The sequence below is a fragment of the Eptatretus burgeri genome, chromosome 17 (genome assembly GCF_056783735.1).
Source record: "Eptatretus burgeri isolate ZD-2024b chromosome 17, Ebu_testis_v1, whole genome shotgun sequence".
Taxonomy (NCBI): Eukaryota; Metazoa; Chordata; class Myxini; order Myxiniformes; family Myxinidae; genus Eptatretus; species Eptatretus burgeri.
In genome coordinates, this window is record NC_140977.1 from 29,162,572 (window position 1) to 29,186,013 (window position 23,442).

Below are 23,442 nucleotides of genomic sequence, written 5' to 3' on the forward strand. Positions count from 1 at the left end.
AGGTGGTAAAGTTGGAGGCACTCCAGTCGTTGGTGGAGCGACTGTTTGGACTGCCGTTGTTGGAACAGGAAGTACGGTTGTTGGCACAGGAACGGATGGAACAGGCATTGCTGTCGTTGCTGGTGGTGGAGATGGAACCATAGTTGGTGGAACAGGTGGTAAAGTTGGAGGCACTCCAGTCGTTGGTGGAGCTCCTGTTTGGACTGCCGTTGTTGGAACAGGAAGTACGGTTGTTGGCACTGGAACGGATGGAACAGGCATTGCTGTCGTTGCTGGTGGTGGAGATGGAACCATAGTTGGTGGAACAGGTGGTAAAGTTGGAGGCACTCCAGTCGTTGGTGGAGCTCCTGTTGGGACTGCTGTTGTTGGAACAGGAATTATGGTTGTCGGCACAGGAACGGATGGAACAGGCATTGCTGTCGTTGGTGGCGGTGGAGATGGAACCATGGTTGGTGGAACAGGTGGTAAGGTGGGAGGCACTCCAGTCGTTGGTGGAGCGACTGTTTGGACTGCCGTTGTTGGAACAGGAAGTAAGGTTGTTGGCACAGGAACAGATGGAACAGGCATTGCTGTCGTTGGTGGCGGTGGAGATGGAACCACAGTTGGTGGAACAGGTGGTAAAGTTGGAGGCACTCCAGTCGTTGGTGGAGCTCCTGTTTGGACTGCCGTTGTTGGAACAGGAATTAAGGTTGTCGGCACAGGAACGGATGGAACAGGCATTGCTGTCGTTGGTGGCGGTGGAGATGGAACCATAGTTGGAGGAACAGGTGGTAAAGTTGGAGGCACTCCAGTCGTTGGTGGAGCTCCTGTTTGGACTGCCGTTGTTGGAACAGGAATTAAGGTTGTCGGCACAGGAACGGATGGAACAGGCATTGCTGTCGTTGGTGGCGGTGGAGATGGAACCATAGTTGGAGGAACAGGTGGTAAAGTTGGAGGCACTCCAGTCGTTGGTGGAGCTCCTGTTTGGACTGGCGTTGTTGGAACAGGAAGTAAGGTTGTTGGCACAGGAATGGATGGAACAGGCATTGCTGTCGTTGGTGGCGGTGGAGATGGAACCATAGTTGGTGGAACAGGTGGTAAAGTTGGAGGCACTCCAGTCGTTGGTGGAGCTCCTGTTTGGACTGCCGTTGTTGGAACAGGAAGTAAGGTTGTTGGCACAGGAACGGATGGTACAGGCATTGCTGTCGTTGGTGGCGGTGGAGATGGAACCATAGTTGGTGGAACAGGTGGTAAAGTTGGAGGCACTCCAGTCGTTGGTGGAGCTACTGTTGGTACTGCTGTTGTTGGAACAGGAATTAAGGTTGTCGGCACAGGAACGGATGGAACAGGCATTGCTGTCGTTGGTGGCGGTGGAGATGGAACCATAGTTGGTGGAACAGGTGGTAAAGTTGGAGGCACTCCAGTCGTTGGTGGAGCGACTGTTTGGACTGCCGTTGTTGGAACAGGAAGTACGGTTGTCGGCACAGGAACGGATGGAACAGGCATTGCTGTCGTTGCTGGCGGTGGAGATGGAACCATAGTTGGTGGAACAGGTGGTAAAGTTGGAGGCATTCCAGTCGTTGGTGGAGCTCCTGTTTGGACTGCCGTTGTTGGAACAGGAAGTAAGGTTGTTGGCACAGGAACGGATGGAACAGGCATTGCTGTCGTTGGTGGCGGTGGAGATGGAACCATAGTTGGTGGAACAGGTGGTAAAGTTGGAGGCACTCCAGTCGTTGGTGGAGCTCCTGTTTGGACTGGCGTTGTTGGAACAGGAAGTAAGGTTGTTGGCACAGGAACGGATGGAACAGGCATTGCTGTCGTTGGTGGCGGTGGAGATGGAACCATAGTTGGTGGAACGGGTGGTAAGGTGGGAGGCACTCCAGTCGTTGGTGGAGCGACTGTTTGGACTGCCGTTGTTGGAACAGGAAGTAAGGTTGTTGGCACAGGAACGGATGGAACAGGCATTGATGTCGTTGGTGGCGGTGGAGATGGAACCATAGTTGGTGGAACAGGTGGTAAAGTTGGAGGCACTCCAGTCGTTGGTGGAGCTCCTGTTTGGACTGCCGTTGTTGGAACAGGAATTAAGGTTGTCGGCACAGGAACGGATGGAACAGGCATTGCTGTCGTTGGTGGCGGTGGAGATGGAACCATAGTTGGAGGAACAGGTGGTAAAGTTGGAGGCACTCCAGTCGTTGGTGGAGCTCCTGTTTGGACTGCCGTTGTTGGAACAGGAATTAAGGTTGTCGGCACAGGAACGGATGGAACAGGCATTGCTGTCGTTGGTGGCGGTGGAGATGGAACCATAGTTGGAGGAACAGGTGGTAAAGTTGGAGGCACTCCAGTCGTTGGTGGAGCTCCTGTTTGGACTGGCGTTGTTGGAACAGGAAGTAAGGTTGTTGGCACAGGAATGGATGGAACAGGCATTGCTGTCGTTGGTGGCGGTGGAGATGGAACCATAGTTGGTGGAACAGGTGGTAAAGTTGGAGGCACTCCAGTCGTTGGTGGAGCTCCTGTTTGGACTGCCGTTGTTGGAACAGGAAGTAAGGTTGTTGGCACAGGAACGGATGGTACAGGCATTGCTGTCGTTGGTGGCGGTGGAGATGGAACCATAGTTGGTGGAACAGGTGGTAAAGTTGGAGGCACTCCAGTCGTTGGTGGAGCTACTGTTGGTACTGCTGTTGTTGGAACAGGAATTAAGGTTGTCGGCACAGGAACGGATGGAACAGGCATTGCTGTCGTTGGTGGCGGTGGAGATGGAACCATAGTTGGTGGAACAGGTGGTAAAGTTGGAGGCACTCCAGTCGTTGGTGGAGCGACTGTTTGGACTGCCGTTGTTGGAACAGGAAGTACGGTTGTCGGCACAGGAACGGATGGAACAGGCATTGCTGTCGTTGCTGGCGGTGGAGATGGAACCATAGTTGGTGGAACAGGTGGTAAAGTTGGAGGCATTCCAGTCGTTGGTGGAGCTCCTGTTTGGACTGCCGTTGTTGGAACAGGAAGTAAGGTTGTTGGCACAGGAACGGATGGAACAGGCATTGCTGTCGTTGGTGGCGGTGGAGATGGAACCATAGTTGGTGGAACAGGTGGTAAAGTTGGAGGCACTCCAGTCGTTGGTGGAGCTCCTGTTTGGACTGGCGTTGTTGGAACAGGAAGTAAGGTTGTTGGCACAGGAACGGATGGAACAGGCATTGCTGTCGTTGGTGGCGGTGGAGATGGAACCATAGTTGGTGGAACGGGTGGTAAGGTGGGAGGCACTCCAGTCGTTGGTGGAGCGACTGTTTGGACTGCCGTTGTTGGAACAGGAAGTAAGGTTGTTGGCACAGGAACGGATGGAACAGGCATTGATGTCGTTGGTGGCGGTGGAGATGGAACCATAGTTGGTGGAACAGGTGGTAAAGTTGGAGGCACTCCAGTCGTTGGTGGAGCTCCTGTTTGGACTGGCGTTGTTGGAACAGGATTTAAGGTTGTCGGCACAGGAACGGATGGAACAGGCATTGCTGTCGTTGGTGGCGGTGGAGATGGAACCATAGTTGGTGGAACAGGTGGTAAAGTTGGAGGCACTCCAGTCGTTGGTGGCGCTACTGTTGGGACTGCTGTTGTTGGAACAGGAATTAAGGTTGTCGGCACAGGAACGGATGGAACAGGCATTGCTGTCGTTGGTGGCGGTGGAGATGGAACCATAGTTGGTGGAACAGGTGGTAAAGTTGGAGGCACTCCAGTCGTTGGTGGAGCTACTGTTTGGACTGCCGTTGTTGGAACAGGAAGTACGGTTGTCGGCACAGGAACGGATGGAACAGGCATTGCTGTCGTTGCTGGCGGTGGAGATGGAACCATAGTTGGTGGAACAGGTGGTAAAGTTGGAGGCATTCCAGTCGTTGGTGGAGCTACTGTTGGGACTGCTGTTGTTGGAACAGGAAGTGAGGTTGTCGGCACAGGAACGGATGGAACAGGCATTGCTGTCGTTGGTGGCGGTGGAGATGGAATCATAGTTGGTGGAACAGGTGGTAAAGTTGGAGGCACTCCAGTCGTTGGTGGAGCTCCTGTTTGGACTGGCGTTGTTGGAACAGGAAGTAAGGTTGTTGGCACAGGAACGGATGGAACAGGCATTGCTGTCGTTGGTGGCGGTGGAGATGGAACCATAGTTGGTGGAACGGGTGGTAAGGTGGGAGGCACTCCAGTCGTTGGTGGAGCGACTGTTTGGACTGCCGTTGTTGGAACAGGAAGTAAGGTTGTTGGCACAGGAACGGATGGAACAGGCATTGATGTCGTTGGTGGCGGTGGAGATGGAACCATAGTTGGTGGAACAGGTGGTAAAGTTGGAGGCACTCCAGTCGTTGGTGGAGCTACTGTTGGGACTGGCGTTGTTGGAACAGGATTTAAGGTTGTCGGCACAGGAACGGATGGAACAGGCATTGCTGTCGTTGGTGGCGGTGGAGATGGAACCATAGTTGGTGGAACAGGTGGTAAAGTTGGAGGCACTCCAGTCGTTGGTGGCGCTACTGTTGGGACTGCTGTTGTTGGAACAGGAATTAAGGTTGTCGGCACAGGAACGGATGGAACAGGCATTGCTGTCGTTGGTGGCGGTGGAGATGGAACCATAGTTGGTGGAACAGGTGGTAAAGTTGCAGGCACTCCAGTCGTTGGTGGAGCTACTGTTTGGACTGCCGTTGTTGGAACAGGAAGTACGGTTGTCGGCACAGGAACGGATGGAACAGGCATTGCTGTCGTTGCTGGCGGTGGAGATGGAACCATAGTTGGTGGAACAGGTGGTAAAGTTGGAGGCATTCCAGTCGTTGGTGGAGCTACTGTTGGGACTGCTGTTGTTGGAACAGGAAGTGAGGTTGTCGGCACAGGAACGGATGGAACAGGCATTGCTGTCGTTGGTGGCGGTGGAGATGGAACCATAGTTGGTGGAACAGGTGGTAAAGTTGGAGGCACTCCAGTCGTTGGTGGCGCTACTGTTGGGACTGCTGTTGTTGGAACAGGAAGTACGGTTGTCGGCACAGGAACGGATGGAACAGGCATTGCTGTCGTTGCTGGCGGTGGAGATGGAACCATAGTTGGTGGAACAGGTGGTAAAGTTGGAGGCATTCCAGTCGTTGGTGGAGCTCCTGTTTGGACTGCCGTTGTTGGAACAGGAAGTAAGGTTGTTGGCACAGGAACGGATGGAACAGGCATTGCTGTCGTTGGTGGCGGTGGAGATGGAACCATAGTTGGTGGAACAGGTGGTAAAGTTGGAGGCACTCCAGTCGTTGGTGGAGCTCCTGTTTGGACTGGCGTTGTTGGAACAGGAAGTAAGGTTGTTGGCACAGGAACGGATGGAACAGGCATTGCTGTCGTTGGTGGCGGTGGAGATGGAACCATAGTTGGTGGAACGGGTGGTAAGGTGGGAGGCACTCCAGTCGTTGGTGGAGCGACTGTTTGGACTGCCGTTGTTGGAACAGGAAGTAAGGTTGTTGGCACAGGAACGGATGGAACAGGCATTGATGTCGTTGGTGGCGGTGGAGATGGAACCATAGTTGGTGGAACAGGTGGTAAAGTTGGAGGCACTCCAGTCGTTGGTGGCGCTACTGTTGGGACTGCTGTTGTTGGAACAGGAATTAAGGTTGTCGGCACAGGAACGGATGGAACAGGCATTGCTGTCGTTGGTGGCGGTGGAGATGGAACCATAGTTGGTGGAACAGGTGGTAAAGTTGGAGGCACTCCAGTCGTTGGTGGAGCTACTGTTTGGACTGGCGTTGTTGGAACAGGATTTAAGGTTGTCGGCACAGGAACGGATGGAACAGGCATTGCTGTCGTTGGTGGCGGTGGAGATGGAACCATAGTTGGTGGAACAGGTGGTAAAGTTGGAGGCACTCCAGTCATTGGTGGAGCTCCTGTTTGGACTGGCGTTGTTGGAACAGGAAGTAAGGTTGTTGGCACAGGAACGGATGGAACAGGCATTGCTGTCGTTGGTGGCGGTGGAGATGGAACTATAGTTGGTGGAACGGGTGGTAAGGTGGGAGGCACTCCAGTCGTTGGTGGAGCTCCTGTTTGGACTGGCGTTGTTGGAACAGGATTTAAGGTTGTCGGCACAGGAACGGATGGAACAGGCATTGCTGTCGTTGGTGGCGGTGGAGATGGAACCATAGTTGGTGGAACAGGTGGTAAAGTTGGAGGCACTCCAGTCGTTGGTGGCGCTACTGTTGGGACTGCTGTTGTTGGAACAGGAAGCAAGGTTGTCGGCACAGGAACGGATGGAACAGGCATTGCTGTCGTTGGTGGCGGTGGAGATGGAACCAGAGTTGGTGGAACAGGTGGTAAAGTTGGAGGCACTCCAGTCGTTGGTGGAGCTCCTGTTTGGACTGGCGTTGTTGGAACAGGAAGTAAGGTTGTTGGCACAGGAACGGATGGAACAGGCATTGCTGTCGTTGGTGGTGGTGGAGATGGAACCATAGTTGGTGGAACAGGTGGTAAAGTTGGAGGCACTCCAGTCGTTGGTGGCGCGACTGTTGGGACTGCTGTTGTTGGAACAGGAATTAAGGTTGTCGGCACAGGAACGGATGGAACAGGCATTGCTGTCGTTGGTGGCGGTGGAGATGGAACCATAGTTGGTGGAACAGGTGGTAAAGTTGGAGGCACTCCAGTCGTTGGTGGAGCTCCTGTTTGGACTGCCGTTGTTGGAACAGGAAGTAAGGTTGTTGGCACAGGAACGGATGGAACAGGCATTGCTGTCGTTGCTGGCGGTGGAGATGGAACCATAGTTGGTGGAACAGGTGGCAAAGTTGGAGGCACTCCAGTCGTTGGTGGAGCTCCTGTTTGGACTGCCGTTGTTGGAACAGGAAGTAAGTTTGTTGGCACAGGAACGGATGGAACAGGCATTGCTGTCGTTGGTGGCGGTGGAGATGGAACCAGAGTTGGTGGAGCTACTGTTTGGACTGCTGTTGTTGGAACAGGAAGTAAGGTTGTCGGCATAGGAACGGATGGAACAGGCATTGCTGTCGTTGGTGGCTGTGGAGATGGAACCATAGTTGGTGGAACAGGTGGTAAAGTTGGAGGCACTCCAGTCATTGGTGGAGCTACTGTTTGGACTGCCGTTGTTGGAACAGGAAGTACGGTTGTTGGCACAGGAACGGATGGAACAGGCATTGCTGTCGTTGCTGGCGGTGGAGATGGAACCATAGTTGGTGGAACAGGTGGTAAAGTTGGAGCCACTCCAGTCGTTGGTGGAGCTACTGTTGGTACTGCTGTTGTTGGAACAGGAATTAAGGTTGTCGGCACAGGAACGGATGGAACAGTCATTGCTGTCGTTGGTGGCGGTGGAGATGGAACCATAGTTTGTGGAACAGGTGGTAAAGTTGGAGGCACTCCAGTCGTTGGTGGAGCTACTGTTTGGACTGCCGTTGTTGGAACAGGAAGTACGGTTGTCGGCACAGGAACGGATGGAACAGGCATTGCTGTCGTTGGTGGCGGTGGAGATGGAACCAGAGTTGGTAGAACAGGTGGTAAAGTTGGAGGCACTCCAGTCGTTGGTGGAGCTACTGTTGGTACTGCTGTTGTTGGAACAGGAATTAAGGTTATCGGCACAGGAACGGATGGAACAGGCATTGCTGTCGTTGGTGGCGGTGGAGATGGAACCATAGTTGGTGGAACAGGTGGTAAAGTTGGAGGCACTCCAGTCGTTGGTGGAGCTACTGTTTGGACTGCCGTTGTTGGAACAGGAAGTACGGTTGTTGGCACAGGAACGGATGGAACAGGCATTGCTGTCGTTGCTGGCGGTGGAGATGGAACCATAGTTGGTGGAACAGGTGGTAAAGTTGGAGGCATTCCAGTCGTTGCTGGAGCTACTGTTGGGACTGCTGTTGTTGGAACAGGAAATAAGGTTGTCGGCACAGGAACGGATGGAACAGGTGTTGCTGTCGTTGGTGGCGGTGGAGATGGAACCATAGTTGGTGGAACAGGTGGTAAAGTTGGAGGCACTCCAGTCGTTGGTGGCGCTACTGTTGGGACTGCCGTTGTTGGAACAGGAATTAAGGTTGTCGGCACAGGAACGGATGGAACAGGCATTGCTGTCGTTGGTGGCGGTGGAGATGGAACCATAGTTGGTGGAACAGGTGGTAAAGTTGGAGGCACTCCAGTCGTTGGTGGAGCTCCTGTTTGGACTGCCGTTGTTGGAACAGGGAGTAAGGTTGTTGGCACAGGAACGGATGGAGCAGGCATTGCTGTCGTTGGTGGCGGTGGAGATGGAACCATAGTTGGTGGAACAGGTGGTAAAGTTGGAGGCACTCCAGTCGTTGGTGGAGCGACTGTTGTTACTGCTGTTGTTGGAACAGGAATTAAGGTTGTCGGCACAGGAACGGATGGAACAGGCATTGCTGTCGTTGGTGGCGGTGGAGATGGAACCATAGTTGGTGGAACAGGTGGTAAAGTTGGAGGCACTCCAGTCGTTGGTGGAGCTCCTGTTTGGACTGCCGTTGTTGGAACAGGGAGTAAGGTTGTTGGCACAGGAACGGATGGAGCAGGCATTGCTGTCGTTGGTGGCGGTGGAGATGGAACCATAGTTGGTGGAACAGGTGGTAAAGTTGGAGGCACTCCAGTCGTTGGTGGAGCGACTGTTGTTACTGCTGTTGTTGGAACAGGAATTAAGGTTGTCGGCACAGGAACGGATGGAACAGGCATTGCTGTCGTTGGTGGCGGTGGAGATGGAACCATAGTTGGTGGAACAGGTGGTAAGGTGGGAGGCACTCCAGTCGTTGGTGGAGCGACTGTTTGGACTGCCGTTGTTGGAACAGGAAGTAAGGTTGTTGAGACAGGAACGGATGGAACAGGCATTGCTGTCGTTGGTGGCGGTGGAGATGGAACCATAGTTGGTGGAACAGGTGGTAAAGTTGGAGGCACTCCAGTCGTTGGTGGCGCTACTGTTGGGACTGCTGTTGTTGGAACAGGAATTAAGGTTGTCGGCACAGGAACGGATGGAACAGGCATTGCTGTCGTTGGTGGCGGTGGAGATGGAACCATAGTTGGTGGAACAGGTGGTAAAGTTGGAGGCACTCCAGTCGTTGGTGGAGCTCCTGTTTGGACTGCCGTTGTTGGAACAGGGAGTAAGGTTGTTGGCACAGGAACGGATGGAGCAGGCATTGCTGTCGTTGGTGGCGGTGGAGATGGAACCATAGTTGGTGGAACAGGTGGTAAAGTTGGAGGCACTCCAGTCGTTGGTGGAGCGACTGTTGTTACTGCTGTTGTTGGAACAGGAATTAAGGTTGTCGGCACAGGAACGGATGGAACAGGCGTTGCTGTCGTTGGTGGCGGTGGAGATGGAACCATAGTTGGTGGAACAGGTGGTAAAGTTGGAGGCACTCCAGTCGTTGGTGGAGCTCCTGTTGGGACTGCCGTTGTTGGAACAGGAATTATGGTTGTCGGCACAGGAATGGATGGAACAGGCATTGCTGTCGTTGGTGGCGGTGGAGAAGGAACCATAGTTGGTGGAACAGGTGGTAAAGTTGGAGGCACTCCAGTCGTTGGTGGAGCGACTGTTTGGACTGCCGTTGTTGGAACAGGAAGTACGGTTGTTGGCACAGGAAGGGATGGAACAGGCATTGCTGTCGTTGCTGGCGGTGGAGAAGGAACCATAGTTGGTGGAACAGGTGGTAAAGTTGGAGGCATTCCAGTCGTTGGTGGAGCTACTGTTGGGACTGCTGTTGTTGGAACAGGAAGTAAGGTTGTCGGCACAGGAACGGATGGAACAGGCATTGCTGTCGTTGGTGGCGGTGGAGATGGAACCATAGTTGGTGGAACAGGTGGTAAAGTTGGAGGCACTCCAGTCGTTGGTGGAGCTCCTGTTTGGACTGCCGTTGTTGGAACAGGAATTAAGGTTGTCGGCATAGGAACGGATGGAACAGGCATTGCTGTTGTTGGTGGCGGTGGAGATGTAACCATAGTTGGTGGAACAGGTGGTAAAGTTGGAGGCATTCCAGTCGTTGGTGGAGCTACTGTTTGGACTGCCGTTGTTGGAACAGGAAGTAAGGTTGTCGGCACAGGAACAGATGGAACAGGCATTGCTGTCGTTGCTGGCGGTGGAGATGGAACCATAGTTGGTGGAACAGGTGGTAAAGTTGGAGGCATTCCAGTCGTTGGTGGAGCTCCTGTTTGGACTGCCGTTGTTGGAACAGGAAGTAAGGTTGTTGGCACAGGAACGGATGGAACAGGCATTGCTGTCATTGGTGGCGGTGGAGATGGAACCATAGTTGGTGGAACAGGTGGTAAGGTGGGAGGCACTCCAGTCGTTGGTGGAGCGACTGTTTGGACTGCCGTTGTTGGAACAGGAAGTAAGGTTGTTGGCACAGGAACGGATGGAACAGGCATTGCTGTCGTTGGTGGCGGTGGAGATGGAACCATAGTTGGTGGAACAGGTGGTAAAGTTGGAGGCACTCCAGTCATTGGTGGAGCTACTGTTTGGACTGCCGTTGTTGGAACAGTAAGTACGGTTGTTGGCACAGGAACGGATGGAACAGGCATTGCTGTCGTTGCTGGCGGTGGAGATGGAACCATAGTTGATGGAACAGGTGGTAAAGTTGGAGGCATTCCAGTCGTTGGTGGAGCTACTGTTGGGACTGCTGTTGTTGGAACAGGAAGTACGGTTGTCGGCACAGGAACGGATGGAACAGGCATTGCTGTCGTTGGTGGCGGTGGAGAAGGAACCATAGTTGGTGGAACAGGTGGTAAAGTTGGAGGCACTCCAGTCGTTGGTGGAGCTACTGTTGGGACTGCTGTTGTTGGAACAGGAATTAAGGTTGTCGGCACAGGAACGGATGGAACAGGCATTGCTGTCGTTGGTGGCGGTGGAGATGGAACCATAGTTGGTGGAACAGGTGGTAAAGTTGGAGGCACTCCAGTCGTTGGTGGAGCGACTGTTTGGACTGCCGTTGTTGGAACAGGAAGTACGGTTGTTGGCACAGGAACGGATGGAACAGGCATTGCTGTCGTTGCTGGCGGTGGAGATGGAACCATAGTTGGTGGAACAGGTGGTAAAGTTGGAGCCACTCCAGTCGTTGGTGGAGCTACTGTTGGTACTGCTGTTGTTGGAACAGGAATTAAGGTTGTCGGCACAGGAACGGATGGAACAGTCATTGCTGTCGTTGGTGGCGGTGGAGATGGAACCATAGTTTGTGGAACAGGTGGTAAAGTTGGAGGCACTCCAGTCGTTGGTGGAGCGACTGTTTGGACTGCCGTTGTTGGAACAGGAAGTACGGTTGTTGGCACAGGAAGGGATGGAACAGGCATTGCTGTCGTTGCTGGCGGTGGAGAAGGAACCATAGTTGGTGGAACAGGTGGTAAAGTTGGAGGCATTCCAGTCGTTGGTGGAGCTACTGTTGGGACTGCTGTTGTTGGAACAGGAAGTAAGGTTGTCGGCACAGGAACGGATGGAACAGGCATTGCTGTCGTTGGTGGCGGTGGAGATGGAACCATAGTTGGTGGAACAGGTGGTAAAGTTGGAGGCACTCCAGTCGTTGGTGGAGCTCCTGTTTGGACTGCCGTTGTTGGAACAGGAATTAAGGTTGTCGGCATAGGAACGGATGGAACAGGCATTGCTGTTGTTGGTGGCGGTGGAGATGTAACCATAGTTGGTGGAACAGGTGGTAAAGTTGGAGGCATTCCAGTCGTTGGTGGAGCTACTGTTTGGACTGCCGTTGTTGGAACAGGAAGTAAGGTTGTCGGCACAGGAACAGATGGAACAGGCATTGCTGTCGTTGCTGGCGGTGGAGATGGAACCATAGTTGGTGGAACAGGTGGTAAAGTTGGAGGCATTCCAGTCGTTGGTGGAGCTCCTGTTTGGACTGCCGTTGTTGGAACAGGAAGTAAGGTTGTTGGCACAGGAACGGATGGAACAGGCATTGCTGTCATTGGTGGCGGTGGAGATGGAACCATAGTTGGTGGAACAGGTGGTAAGGTGGGAGGCACTCCAGTCGTTGGTGGAGCGACTGTTTGGACTGCCGTTGTTGGAACAGGAAGTAAGGTTGTTGGCACAGGAACGGATGGAACAGGCATTGCTGTCGTTGGTGGCGGTGGAGATGGAACCATAGTTGGTGGAACAGGTGGTAAAGTTGGAGGCACTCCAGTCATTGGTGGAGCTACTGTTTGGACTGCCGTTGTTGGAACAGTAAGTACGGTTGTTGGCACAGGAACGGATGGAACAGGCATTGCTGTCGTTGCTGGCGGTGGAGATGGAACCATAGTTGATGGAACAGGTGGTAAAGTTGGAGGCATTCCAGTCGTTGGTGGAGCTACTGTTGGGACTGCTGTTGTTGGAACAGGAAGTACGGTTGTCGGCACAGGAACGGATGGAACAGGCATTGCTGTCGTTGGTGGCGGTGGAGAAGGAACCATAGTTGGTGGAACAGGTGGTAAAGTTGGAGGCACTCCAGTCGTTGGTGGAGCTACTGTTGGGACTGCTGTTGTTGGAACAGGAATTAAGGTTGTCGGCACAGGAACGGATGGAACAGGCATTGCTGTCGTTGGTGGCGGTGGAGATGGAACCATAGTTGGTGGAACAGGTGGTAAAGTTGGAGGCACTCCAGTCGTTGGTGGAGCGACTGTTGGGACTGCCGTTGTTGGAACACGGACTGTTGTCTTAGTTATTGGTGGCCTTTCTACAGTCATATAGGTTTCTGTAACTATTGGTTCTTCTATGCTTGTCATGACTGTGCGTGTCGTTTCTGGCAGAGTCGTGGTTGGGGCCTTTGTTGTTCTTGGAGTAAACGTTATTACTGAGGGAGGGGTTGGAACTCTTGTGGTCAGTCCAGGAGGGATAACAGTTGTTGCTGGTACAGCAGTTGTGGTGATGCAATTGACCTTCGTTTCAACATTTTCATCAAAGCTACATGTTGTGTTGTAAGTGCACAGATCCATTTCATCAACTTCGACAGAAATTTCTGTTCCTGGACTGTAAATTTCCCCACCATAGCAACATCCATCTGTGAAAGAAAGCACCAATCATGCAACAATGATTTCACAACAAGGTTTTAGAAGTTGATGGTATGTTCATAACATACATGTGGAACAATGTCAGAATACAATCGAAACATTTTTGTCATTCTGGGTATTAAACCTGTGTTGCTCGTGTATTTTTTTTATAGACTGCTGTGCCAATCACACTTTCTTTATATCAATGAATAGATGTTCACAAAGCAACATTTTCTTGGAAGATGCTGTGTTTACGCCACAGCATTTGCATTGTTGTTTTTTCATCAGAACTTTCAGAGTGATGTCATCATTTAAGGAGTTTATTTTTTTTTAAAAGTCATCTGGTCCCTCTCACATTCATGGTCAGTTATTTTTCCCGCTTATAAATTTCTTCTTGGAAAACTGGGATTTTCTCTAAGGAACTGTTTATATCATGGAAACCACAAATTTTCCTGCAAAATCATGACAAATCTTCAAATTTGTTGATACATTATTATTACATTTCAAATCTCATCACCTGCTTTGGAGCATGTCAGGATACCCTTTGTGCAAGTGCTGTAACACAAGAACAAAATGTCATGTTAATCAATCAATTTCAAACTCTAAAACCCCAAAGCACTCTTACAAAAAAGGAAGGTTATGAAAGGTGAAAAAAAATAGAAAGCAAACTAAAAACATATTGTAAAGAATCTATTTCAAACTCAAAAACCCCAAAGCACTTTTCAAAAATATGAAAGTTAAGGAAGGTTAAAAAAAAATAGGATATTATAAAGATGAAACAGGAAAAGAGAGTAAAAACAGAAGATGGAAATGGAAATTGATGACAGCATTGACAACAGCATGTTTGGTAGATGTAGATTTACCAGGAATTTGATTGTAATTACTGTGGTCCAGAGAACCATATGTGAGAGAAACAAACATGCAAATAGAAGAAACAGGCAAGTTGAAGATGATCACAATGTCAAATGTTTTTGGTCATTGTCGCCTATTTATAAATTGCTATTTCATACAGAGCTGCCGAATACGTGAGGATAAATCAATGTACTTTTGCATAAATTACAAGGACTTCAGGAGGATCACAGAAAAATCGACATCGGTACTGTATAGTCATGTACTAGAAGAGATTCAAGCCAGCATCATGAGTTGTGTGCTCAGAATGGAGTGCCAAACAGACCAAAGCAATACCCTACAGCTCTCATCAAAACATTTTATGTGAAATGGATGCAACTACCTCGTTTTCAAATAACACCTTGCGAAACCAACTTTTTATCTGGGAAGCAACTTCTTTTTGTTTTCTCCTTGAGGCTGCGCCCCTAAGGCCCTGTCACACCTTGACGATTTAGCCAGCGTATGCCCGACGTATGAAAAAATTGGCTAAAACGCTGTCACACGTCAAATACGTTATGGGTAAGTTTGTATACGTTAAGAGTACGCTGGCATACGTCGTATTATGCTGGCATACGTCGTAGTACGCCGAGCTGTTAGACAAATTTTCCATGCTTGAAATTTTTCAACATCTGCCAGCGTATGACTCACACGTTCCGCATAATGCTGGTCATAAGTTGAAGGCACGTTACGCGATCGTTGACACACGTCGAAACACGTCGAGGTAATGTTTAGCGTACCCGAAACTTATTTCTAACCTATGAGTAACGTATTGGAGGCAGTTACGCGATCGTTGATACACATCCACACACGTTACTTGTACATTACTCACAAGTCGAAACACGTCAAGGTAATGGTTAGCGTCAGTGTTCCAGACTCCCTGGATTGTTTGTTTGTTTTTTTTTTCTTCGGTATGACGGTGATGTTAACACTTCGATTTCTTGTGCGGTTATATTATAATATAATTAACAGGCTGCCGCTCAACGATATAAATCATAACCGCACAAGAAATCGAAGTGTCAACATCACCGTCATACCGAAGAAAAATAAAATAAAATAAATAAAAAAACAAACAAGGGAGTCTGGAACACTGACGCTAACCATTACCTCGACGTGTTTCGACTTATGAGTAACATACAAGTAACGTGTGTCAACGATCACGTAACGTGCCTACAACTTATGGCCAGCGTAAGCGGAACGTGTGTCATACACCGAGTACGTCGAGAAATTTTCAACATGCTGAAAATTTCTCGACGTATGACGACGTATGCCAGCGTACTACAACATATGCCAGCGTACTACGACGTATGCCAGCGTGCTCTTAACGTATACAAAACTTACCCATAACGTATTCGACGTGTGCCAGCTTGGTTCGGCAAATTTTTCAAACGTGGACATACGCTGGCTAAAACGTCAAGGTGTGACAGCAACTTCACACTTCGATGTCTAGTGCGGTTATGATTTGAATCGTCGAGCCACAGCCTATGAATAGCCTATGCCACGTGATCGTCGGTGATACGCTGCCGCGTGCTATGCATAAGTTAGACTATCGTTGGGCATAGGTTGTGAACGCCGACAACACACTCAGCATTCGTTGGTCTAAGTTATCGGTATGTGATTAAACGTTCTGTGTACATTACTAATACGTTATGCATATGTCCAACACGTTATTATACACCCAAAACTTAAAACAAATCAATAGTTCAGCGTATGCCATCATTTTACATACATTTTGATACCTTGCCATATGCTGGCTAAAACGTCAAGGTGTGACAGCCCCTTTAACTGTGAAGATATTCGAATAATCCTTTAAAAAGATATATTGACCTGGAAATTGTATTGCACTTCGATCATCTCATGTAACATAAACTTTTGCAACTTAAAAATAATTCCAAAGAGAAGCCGAAGCTTTCATTCACCACCAACCCCAAATATGAAGTTCGAAATATTGATCTAAAGAAGATTACCTCCCTCCCCTTTATACTCTTATTCAAACAAAAGCCTCAATGACTCACTTTCTGATCCACAAATGCAATCCAAACAATTTAATTTCTTATTTAAATCTTCGACAAATATTTGTGACTCCTCAACTTACAAGCACTTGTTTTATGAACGAATGAGCTCGTAAGTTCCTAAAATGTAACAGTACTACTTTTATGTCATGTCACTATAGAAAGAGCTGATTAAAATAACCCCAAATAAAGGTCAAGAGCGTTACCATTCATTACAAGTTTGTGGGAAAGGAACAAGAGTCCCTGCAAGGATCACTTGGTCTCCAATGTAGCAGCTGCAGCTGGACAAAGGTACACAGGTCATGGAGTTTTCATCCAGGTATGGGGCAGAATCCGGACAGGTGGGGTAGCAACCTGTAAAATACAGTGGGATTATTTTTGCAATTGGTTTAAAAGAAATCATTTAAACAATGAGAAATCTGAATGCCCAGGTATTTACCTTCAAGAAGTGGTGGCTGCTCAAACTTTGATTTGTAAAGGTTATGGCAGGTTAAAGGCATCGTTCCACATGGATTGTAGTGCCAGACACATTGGCCTGGTTTGTTGTAATAATCACAAAAAACAGCTGTGGTTGGAAGATAAAAAAGAAGAGTAAAACGATGAACACCAAATAATAATGTTTAGTACAGAATCACAAAGGACGTTCAATAAGACCAAACAACAAGACTTTCATCAAGGAATTTAAAGTTTATCATTTATCAATGGGACAGAGGAAATCCTAAGCATTACCTGAGTACATTAGTGCAGTGCTTGACAATGCTGATGTCTGATCTGCTATCTCTGAAATGATGATACTATCTCATTGATTAATTTAAGACAAGCAAATACCACTCCTCGCTTCGCTACTGGGAACAATGAAACCGTGGGGAGGGGGTGGGGGGGTGGAGAGAAAGTGAGGAGATAGAGGGTAAAAGAGGGAGGGAGGGGAAAAGGAAAGAGGTCAGGTCAGGTCAAGTTAGGTATGGGAGCATGCGCCGGAGCAGCGAGTCGCTGCGTCCACTTTCCGGCGGTACTCCACAGGCCTCGGTCTGGCCATCCTCCAGGCAGATGCCTGGCCCATCCCCATCTTGAGATGCTGATCAACCTGCTGCAACCATGAGGCATGTGGTCGGAGCCTTGGCCTCCTCCACTCACGAGGCTCCCTCGTTGAGAGAATCTGGTGAGCAGGATCAGTGTCAGAAAAACGAGCCACATGTCCAGACAGCCGCAGCTGATGCTCACGGACGATGCAGGTAACAAATCTCATTTGAGTCTCTCTCAGCAACCGCTCATTGGATACAAAATCCGACCAGCGATAGCCAAGGATTCTCCGAAGAGACCTGGTACCAAAGGAATTAAGTCTCCGTCTCAGATCCTTGGTCAGAGTCCAAGTCTCGCATCCATCGAGCAAGACTGGAAGTACCAAGGAAATGAAGACTCAGACTTTCGTCCTCCTGCACAGGTACTGACAGCACCACATCCTATGATCCAGTGAATCCTTCACTCCCCAGGCCTGACCCAGATGTATATTGACCTCTGGCTTACAGCCAGCAGAGACATGAATATCATTGCCAAGGTAAGTGAATCTCTCTGTGACCTCAACGTCCTCGCCACAAACAGGTACAGACAGGATCGCAGCATCCAAGATGTCATTGAAAGCCATAATCCCAGTCGCTCCGACTCGTCATTCAGCACCTCGAGGGCCCTCAAAAGGATATCTCGAGTCTCCGCAAGGATGACTGCATCATCTGCGAAATAAAGGTCAGAGATCTTGACATTCCCAAATGATGCACCGCAACTACATCTCACCGACATCCTCCGCAGAATCCAGTCCACACAAGTGCTGTTTGCGGACAAGGTGAGTGGAGATTTGGGGGGTCTGAGTGCTTTGGGGAATCCTGAAGAGTTGTGGAGTGCCTTCAAGACCATCATCCTTGATGTTGCCGGTGTCTTGGAACTCACCATCGGGCGAAGAAAATTTTTGTCTCCCTAGGGACACTGGATACCATTGACCAGTCACAGGGCCAGGCTAAATGGCAGAGCTGAGCTGTTCAGGGAGCTGAGACGTAAAACTGTACGTGCACGAAGGGTGGACAAGGAAGCTTATGTGCGAGGAATCTTTGAGGGGGGTAGAGCATCACCTGTGGAAAAGTGATTCTCGTCCTCCTTTCATGGGAATTAGTGCATTGTGTTCATCCAAGCCCATCACTCGGTGTACTGCCGTTGGAGCAGAGGGTGGTGGGCTCTTGACAGAGGAGTCTGAAGTGAAGGCCCGCTGGGCGGGTTAATTTGAGCGGTTGTAGCAGGCTGATCCACCAGCTGTCAAGTTGGACATCAGGGGTGTTACCATCCCTGTTGCTGACCCTCCAATCAACTGTGGTCCACCTTCGCTTGTGGAAACACGGGCTGCGGTGAACAGGTTGAAATGGGGTAAAGCTCCAGGGATCTGTGGCATCCATGCTGAACTGCAAGGCTGGTGGAAATGCTGCACTCGTGTCGTTGCATGCAGTTCTGTGCTTTGCCTGGAACACAGGCATCATCCCAACTGACTGGAAGAGGGGCCTTGTTGTCCCTCTCTGGAAAGGTAAGGGTGATCGCCAAGACTGCAACAACTACTGAGGGGTGACGCTGCTCTCAGTGCCGGTCAAGGTCTTTGCTTGGATGATTCTTGATGGGGTTTGCTACCATCTGCTTGAGCACCAGCATCCAGAGCAGTCAGGCTTTACACCAAAGAGGTCAACGATTGACCATATCCTTCCTCTTCCGGTCCTCACCGAACACAGATGAGAGTTTCGGCAGGGGCTGCTTGCAGCCTATGTTGATCTCTGTAAAGTGCTTGATTCGGTGAATCGGGATGCCCTCTGAAGGATTCTTGGTCTTCGTGGGGTGCCACCAAAACTGATCGATCTGATGTCTGAACTCTACTCTGGTACTGAGAGTGCTGTGAAGTGTGGTGGTACCATCTCTGACTTATTTACAGTTGTTACTGGAGTTCCTCAGGGATGTGTATGGGCCCCCACACTTTTCAGCCGTTGTATTGACTGGATTCTGGGGAGGATGTCGGAAAGATCAAGCTGTGGTGCATCATTTGGGAACATCAAGATCTGTCACCTTGATTTTGCAGATGATACAGTCATCTTTGCGGAGACTTTCGATATCCTTTCGGGGGCCCTCGAGGTGCTGAATGAGAAGTCGGAGCCACTGGGATTACCGGTTTCCTGGGTCAAAACTAAGATCCAGGCTTTCAATGACATCTGGGATGCTACTGTCCTGTCTGTGCCTGTTTGTGGTGAGAATGTTGAGGTCATGGAGAGATTCACTTACCTTGGCAGTGATATTCATGTCTCTGCTGGCTGTGAGTCAGAGGTCAACAGACGTCTGGGTCGGGCCTGGGGAGTCATGGATTCACTGGATCATGGGGTGTGGTGCTGCCGGTACTTGTGTGGGAGGACGAAAATCCGAGTTTTCAGGTACTTGGTGCTTCCAGTCTCGCTCTATGGATGTGAGACTTGCACTCTGACCAGGGGTCTGATATGGAGACTTAATTCCTTTGGTACCAGGTTTCTTCTGAGAATCCTTGTCTATCGCTGGTCGGACTTTGTGTCCACCGAGCGGTTGATGAGAGAGACTCAAATGAGATTTGGTACCTGCATAGTCCTTGAGCGTCAGGTGCGGCTGTATGGACATGTGGCTCGTTTACCTGATGCTGATGCTGCTCACCAGATCCTCTCAGCCAGGGAGCCTCGTGAGTGGAGGAGGCGAATGTTCCGACCACATGTCTCGTGATTGCAGCAGGTTGATCGGCATCTCAAGAAAATGGGGATGGCCAGGCATCTGCCTGGGGGGTGGCCAGATGGAGGCCCCTGGCATACCAGCGGAAAGTGGATGCAGCGACGTGTTGCTGTGGCGCACGCTCCCATGCCTGACCTGACCACAGAGACCAAAAATCCTCCAGAGTGCATCCCGATTAACTGAATCAAATGCTTCACAGAGAACAACAAAGGCTGCAAGCAGCCCCTGCCGAAACTCCCGTCTGCATTCGGTAACGACACGAAGAGCAAGGATACAGTCAATTGTTCACCTTTTTGGTATAAAGTCTGACTGGACACTGGAACTCAAGCAGATGGTGGCGAATCCTATCGATAATTATCCGAGCAAAGACCTTGCCAGTCACTGAGAGCAGCGTAACCCCCCCACCCCCCCGGTGGTTGTTGCAGTCTTGGTGATCACCCTTCCCTTTCCAGAGAGGGACAACAAGGCCCCTCTTTCGTTCAGTTGGGATGACGCCTGTGTTCCAGACAGAGCACAGAACTGCATGCAATGACATGAGTTCAGCATTTCCATCAGCCTTGAGAAGTTCAGCATGGATGCCACAGATCCTCGGAGCTTTACCCCATTTCAACCGGTTCACTGCATTCTGTGTTTGCACAAATGAAGGTGGACCACAGTTGATTGGAGGGTCAGCAATTGGGATAGTAACACCCCTGACATCGAACTCGACAGCTGGTGAATCATCCTGGTACAGACACTCAAAGTAACCTGCCCAGCCATGCAATGTCCGAATTGGACAAATCAACACTTTTTTGGCGTTGGAACTGCTTATACTTTCAAATTTGGAGCTTACATTTTGAAAATAATGGTTAGTTTTGGAGACTCGGTTATTCAAAAATGCAAATTAAATAAAGCCATGAATGCTGGCGTCTCCAAGCGTTTCTAAGCACTGCAATATACCCAGCGATTTATAGCTAAGATGAACAGGCATTCGATAATGAGTGAGGAAAGTAAAAAAACAAAAAACTTTCTCGTTAAGAAATCATTGCAGCGTGTTCCAAGTCAAGGTATGGTTGAGCAGGCCAAAAAAAAAAGGCGGCTTCGGACCCCAGCATGGTTACACAGGAAACACCTGAACATCCCAAACAGCAAGGTGGCCGAGGATCGCCTGTTGCCATTCCTTGGAGTTTTCTTAGTATCCATTCAAAGTTTCAGGCTGCAAGGTTTTATGGTTTTGGAGTTATTGAGGAGACCACACACACACACACACACACACACACACACACACACACACACACACACACACACACACACACACACACACACACACACACACACACACACACACACCCTTTTATTTGTATAGATAATATGAAGCACTTCATATTAGCTTTCTCAGATAAATACATTTGAGGTGCAGAAAGTTCAATCTTACGGCACAGCTCAGGTGTCCTCCAGCGTATGCAGACGCCAGCTTCATTGCAAGCAGCGGCGTACGCAGCAATGGCCGTACAGAGACATTCACAGTCACCGCCTGAGTCACAGGCACATGAGTCGCGCACACAGGCTTCATAGTAAGGTATGTGGTATACCTAGTTGTTGGATCAGGGTGTCAGGAGATGCAAGAGAGCAATTATATTGGAGGATGAAACATGATTTAATCAAACTGGAAAATTTTCATCTGTGCAATTTGCATACAATTCTGAAACTCTATTATCAATCCTGCAATAATTTATATCCATCATTCTCATTCAATACAACGTTGTATCTCCCATCGATGGGGAAGCCAGCTGTACCTCCTGATGACAATCTTTGAAGATGTCGCTCTGGATCATGCTACACTTCTTCTCGGCCCAGACCTGCCGGTAGACGTTTTTTGTGCACGGGTCTCTTTCATCTGTGATATCTGCACAATCGTCAAACATTTTCCAACTGTTTCCAAAGTCCAGGGCACTGGTAACCGGCATCCCAGCACGTGTACTCATGTCATCCAACACATCCCCGTTGAAGTTTGCACACAGGCCACAAACTTTGCCCTGTCAACCACAAAAGAAATTGCGATTTAAAAAAAATAAAAAAAACACATAGATTTTGTGAAAAAAGGAACACAATTGTAATATCCAATCCAATGTACCATCCTCTGTGAAACAGAGCATTGTTTCTGCTGAAGCAATTTGAGGGACTGTGGTCATGCTGAGTTGTTTGCCATCCCTCTCCTAGCAGAAGTGGGGGTAGGAATTTGGAAACGGTGCCAGCAGTGGCTTGTCTTCATGAAGGACACCATGGGATCTTTAACATCCATCAAATAGTATTACAAAATGGGACACCAGTTTAATATCCATCCAAGGGAGAGCACACACGTTGATGAATCACCCTGCCTGTGAAAGACTGGGATGACAGTTTAAAGCTGGGTTGGGATTCAAATCCAATGCAGACAGTTTGGATGTTAGTGTGCGTACCTACAGGCCACCCTCTCAACAATGTTGTGATATGTGTGTGTGTATGTATGTATATATATATATATATATATATATATATATATATATATATATATATATATATATATATATATATATATATATTATATTAAATTAGGGTGGTCCAAAAACAGCAAAAACTAGAGGGGGAGCACTCGGTAGAGTTCAAAACCTCCGCCGCCAATACTGCTGGGTCACTTAAGTGAACCTGATATCCTATTCATTGTAGGTCAAAACAGATCAGACTCTACTGAACCACGATTGAATAAACTAAACTAGATTGACGCACATGAAGAAATGTCAACAAAAAAAAATCGAAATTTTTTTGAAAAAAAAAGGTGCAAAATTTTTTTTTTCTCTAACAAATTTTTTTTTCTCTAACAATTTTTTTTTTTTGGGGGGGGGGGGGTGGAAATCACTTAAAACATGTAGAAATGCAAAACAAAAAATTCCAATTTTTTTCAAATAAAATCGAAATTTTTTTGAAAAAAAAGTTGCAAAATTGTTTTTTTTTTCTCCAACAAATTTATTTATTTTTGGTTGGAAATCGCTTAAAACATGTAGAAATGCAAAAACAAAAATTCCAATATTTTTTCAAAATGGCCGCCATACTTTGGACCAAGTCCAAAATCTAATGGCATGATCCTTGGACCATACCTAATTCCCCCACCAAGTTTCGTCGAAATCCGTCCAGGAGTTTTTCCGTAATACTGTTCACAAACAAACAAACAAACAAACAAACAGACAGGGGTGAAAACAGTAACCTCCATCCATCTTCGATGGCGGAGGTTAAAAATATAAAAATACAGATGTCTCCACATGCCTTAAATTATTTCACTATGATTCAATAACGCGCATAAAAAAATTAAGTTGATCGGAGGTGATTTAGAGGTCGCTCCATATGACGACTTTTAGTTTCATGAGTTGGTTAAATTAGGGTATGGTCAGGTACGATTACGGGTACTTCTGGATGTCCGAGGTGGAAATGGAGTGCATTTTCGAACTCTATGGGGTCGATTTACTCGAAGAAATGACTGCACCGACATTGAATTCACAACCATTTCGAAAATATGACCTAAAACAAGATTTATCATGACTGGAGTTGAGTAACTAATCCTACTCATTTCGATATTTTCTAATCTATAATTAATTAGTCGTCCGTCTAAACGTTTCTAAGAGTAAATCGACCCCACTGAGTTCGAAAATGCAGTCCTTTTTCACCTAGAAAGTACAGAAGTACACGTAATCGTATCTGACCATACCCAAATTTTTCAATCAATGGAATTACAAACGATTAGAATATTTCGTCTCATTTACCAAATACCACTATCATCTCCACCTCTATTGCTGTCTCCACTCCCGCCTGAACATATTTCTAGCCGGCCCAACATCCAGTGTTT

The 23,442-nt window shown here is 48.7% G+C and overlaps 1 protein-coding gene and 1 long non-coding RNA gene across 2 annotated transcripts in view; both read right to left on the bottom strand.

Moving 5' to 3' along the window:
* LOC147009641 (mucin-5B-like) overlaps positions 1 to 23,442 on the bottom strand; it is a 114,405-nt gene that overhangs the window by 41,274 nt on the left and 49,689 nt on the right. Inside the window, exons 23-25 of the mRNA XM_085861199.1 lie at positions 21,362 to 21,601; positions 21,001 to 21,157; positions 16,255 to 16,380 (exon numbers count right to left, since the gene is read on the bottom strand). Coding sequence (XP_085717325.1) covers positions 16,255 to 16,380; positions 21,001 to 21,157; positions 21,362 to 21,601 — 523 coding nt within the window. The remainder of the gene's footprint in view (positions 1 to 16,254; positions 16,381 to 21,000; positions 21,158 to 21,361; positions 21,602 to 23,442) is intronic.
* On the bottom strand, positions 12,524 to 16,163 carry LOC147009642 (uncharacterized). Its single transcript, XR_015053065.1, has 3 exons — positions 16,022 to 16,163; positions 13,436 to 13,473; positions 12,524 to 12,929 (listed from the first exon to the last, which is right to left on the bottom strand). It is a non-coding gene; the product is annotated as an uncharacterized LOC147009642 (long non-coding RNA).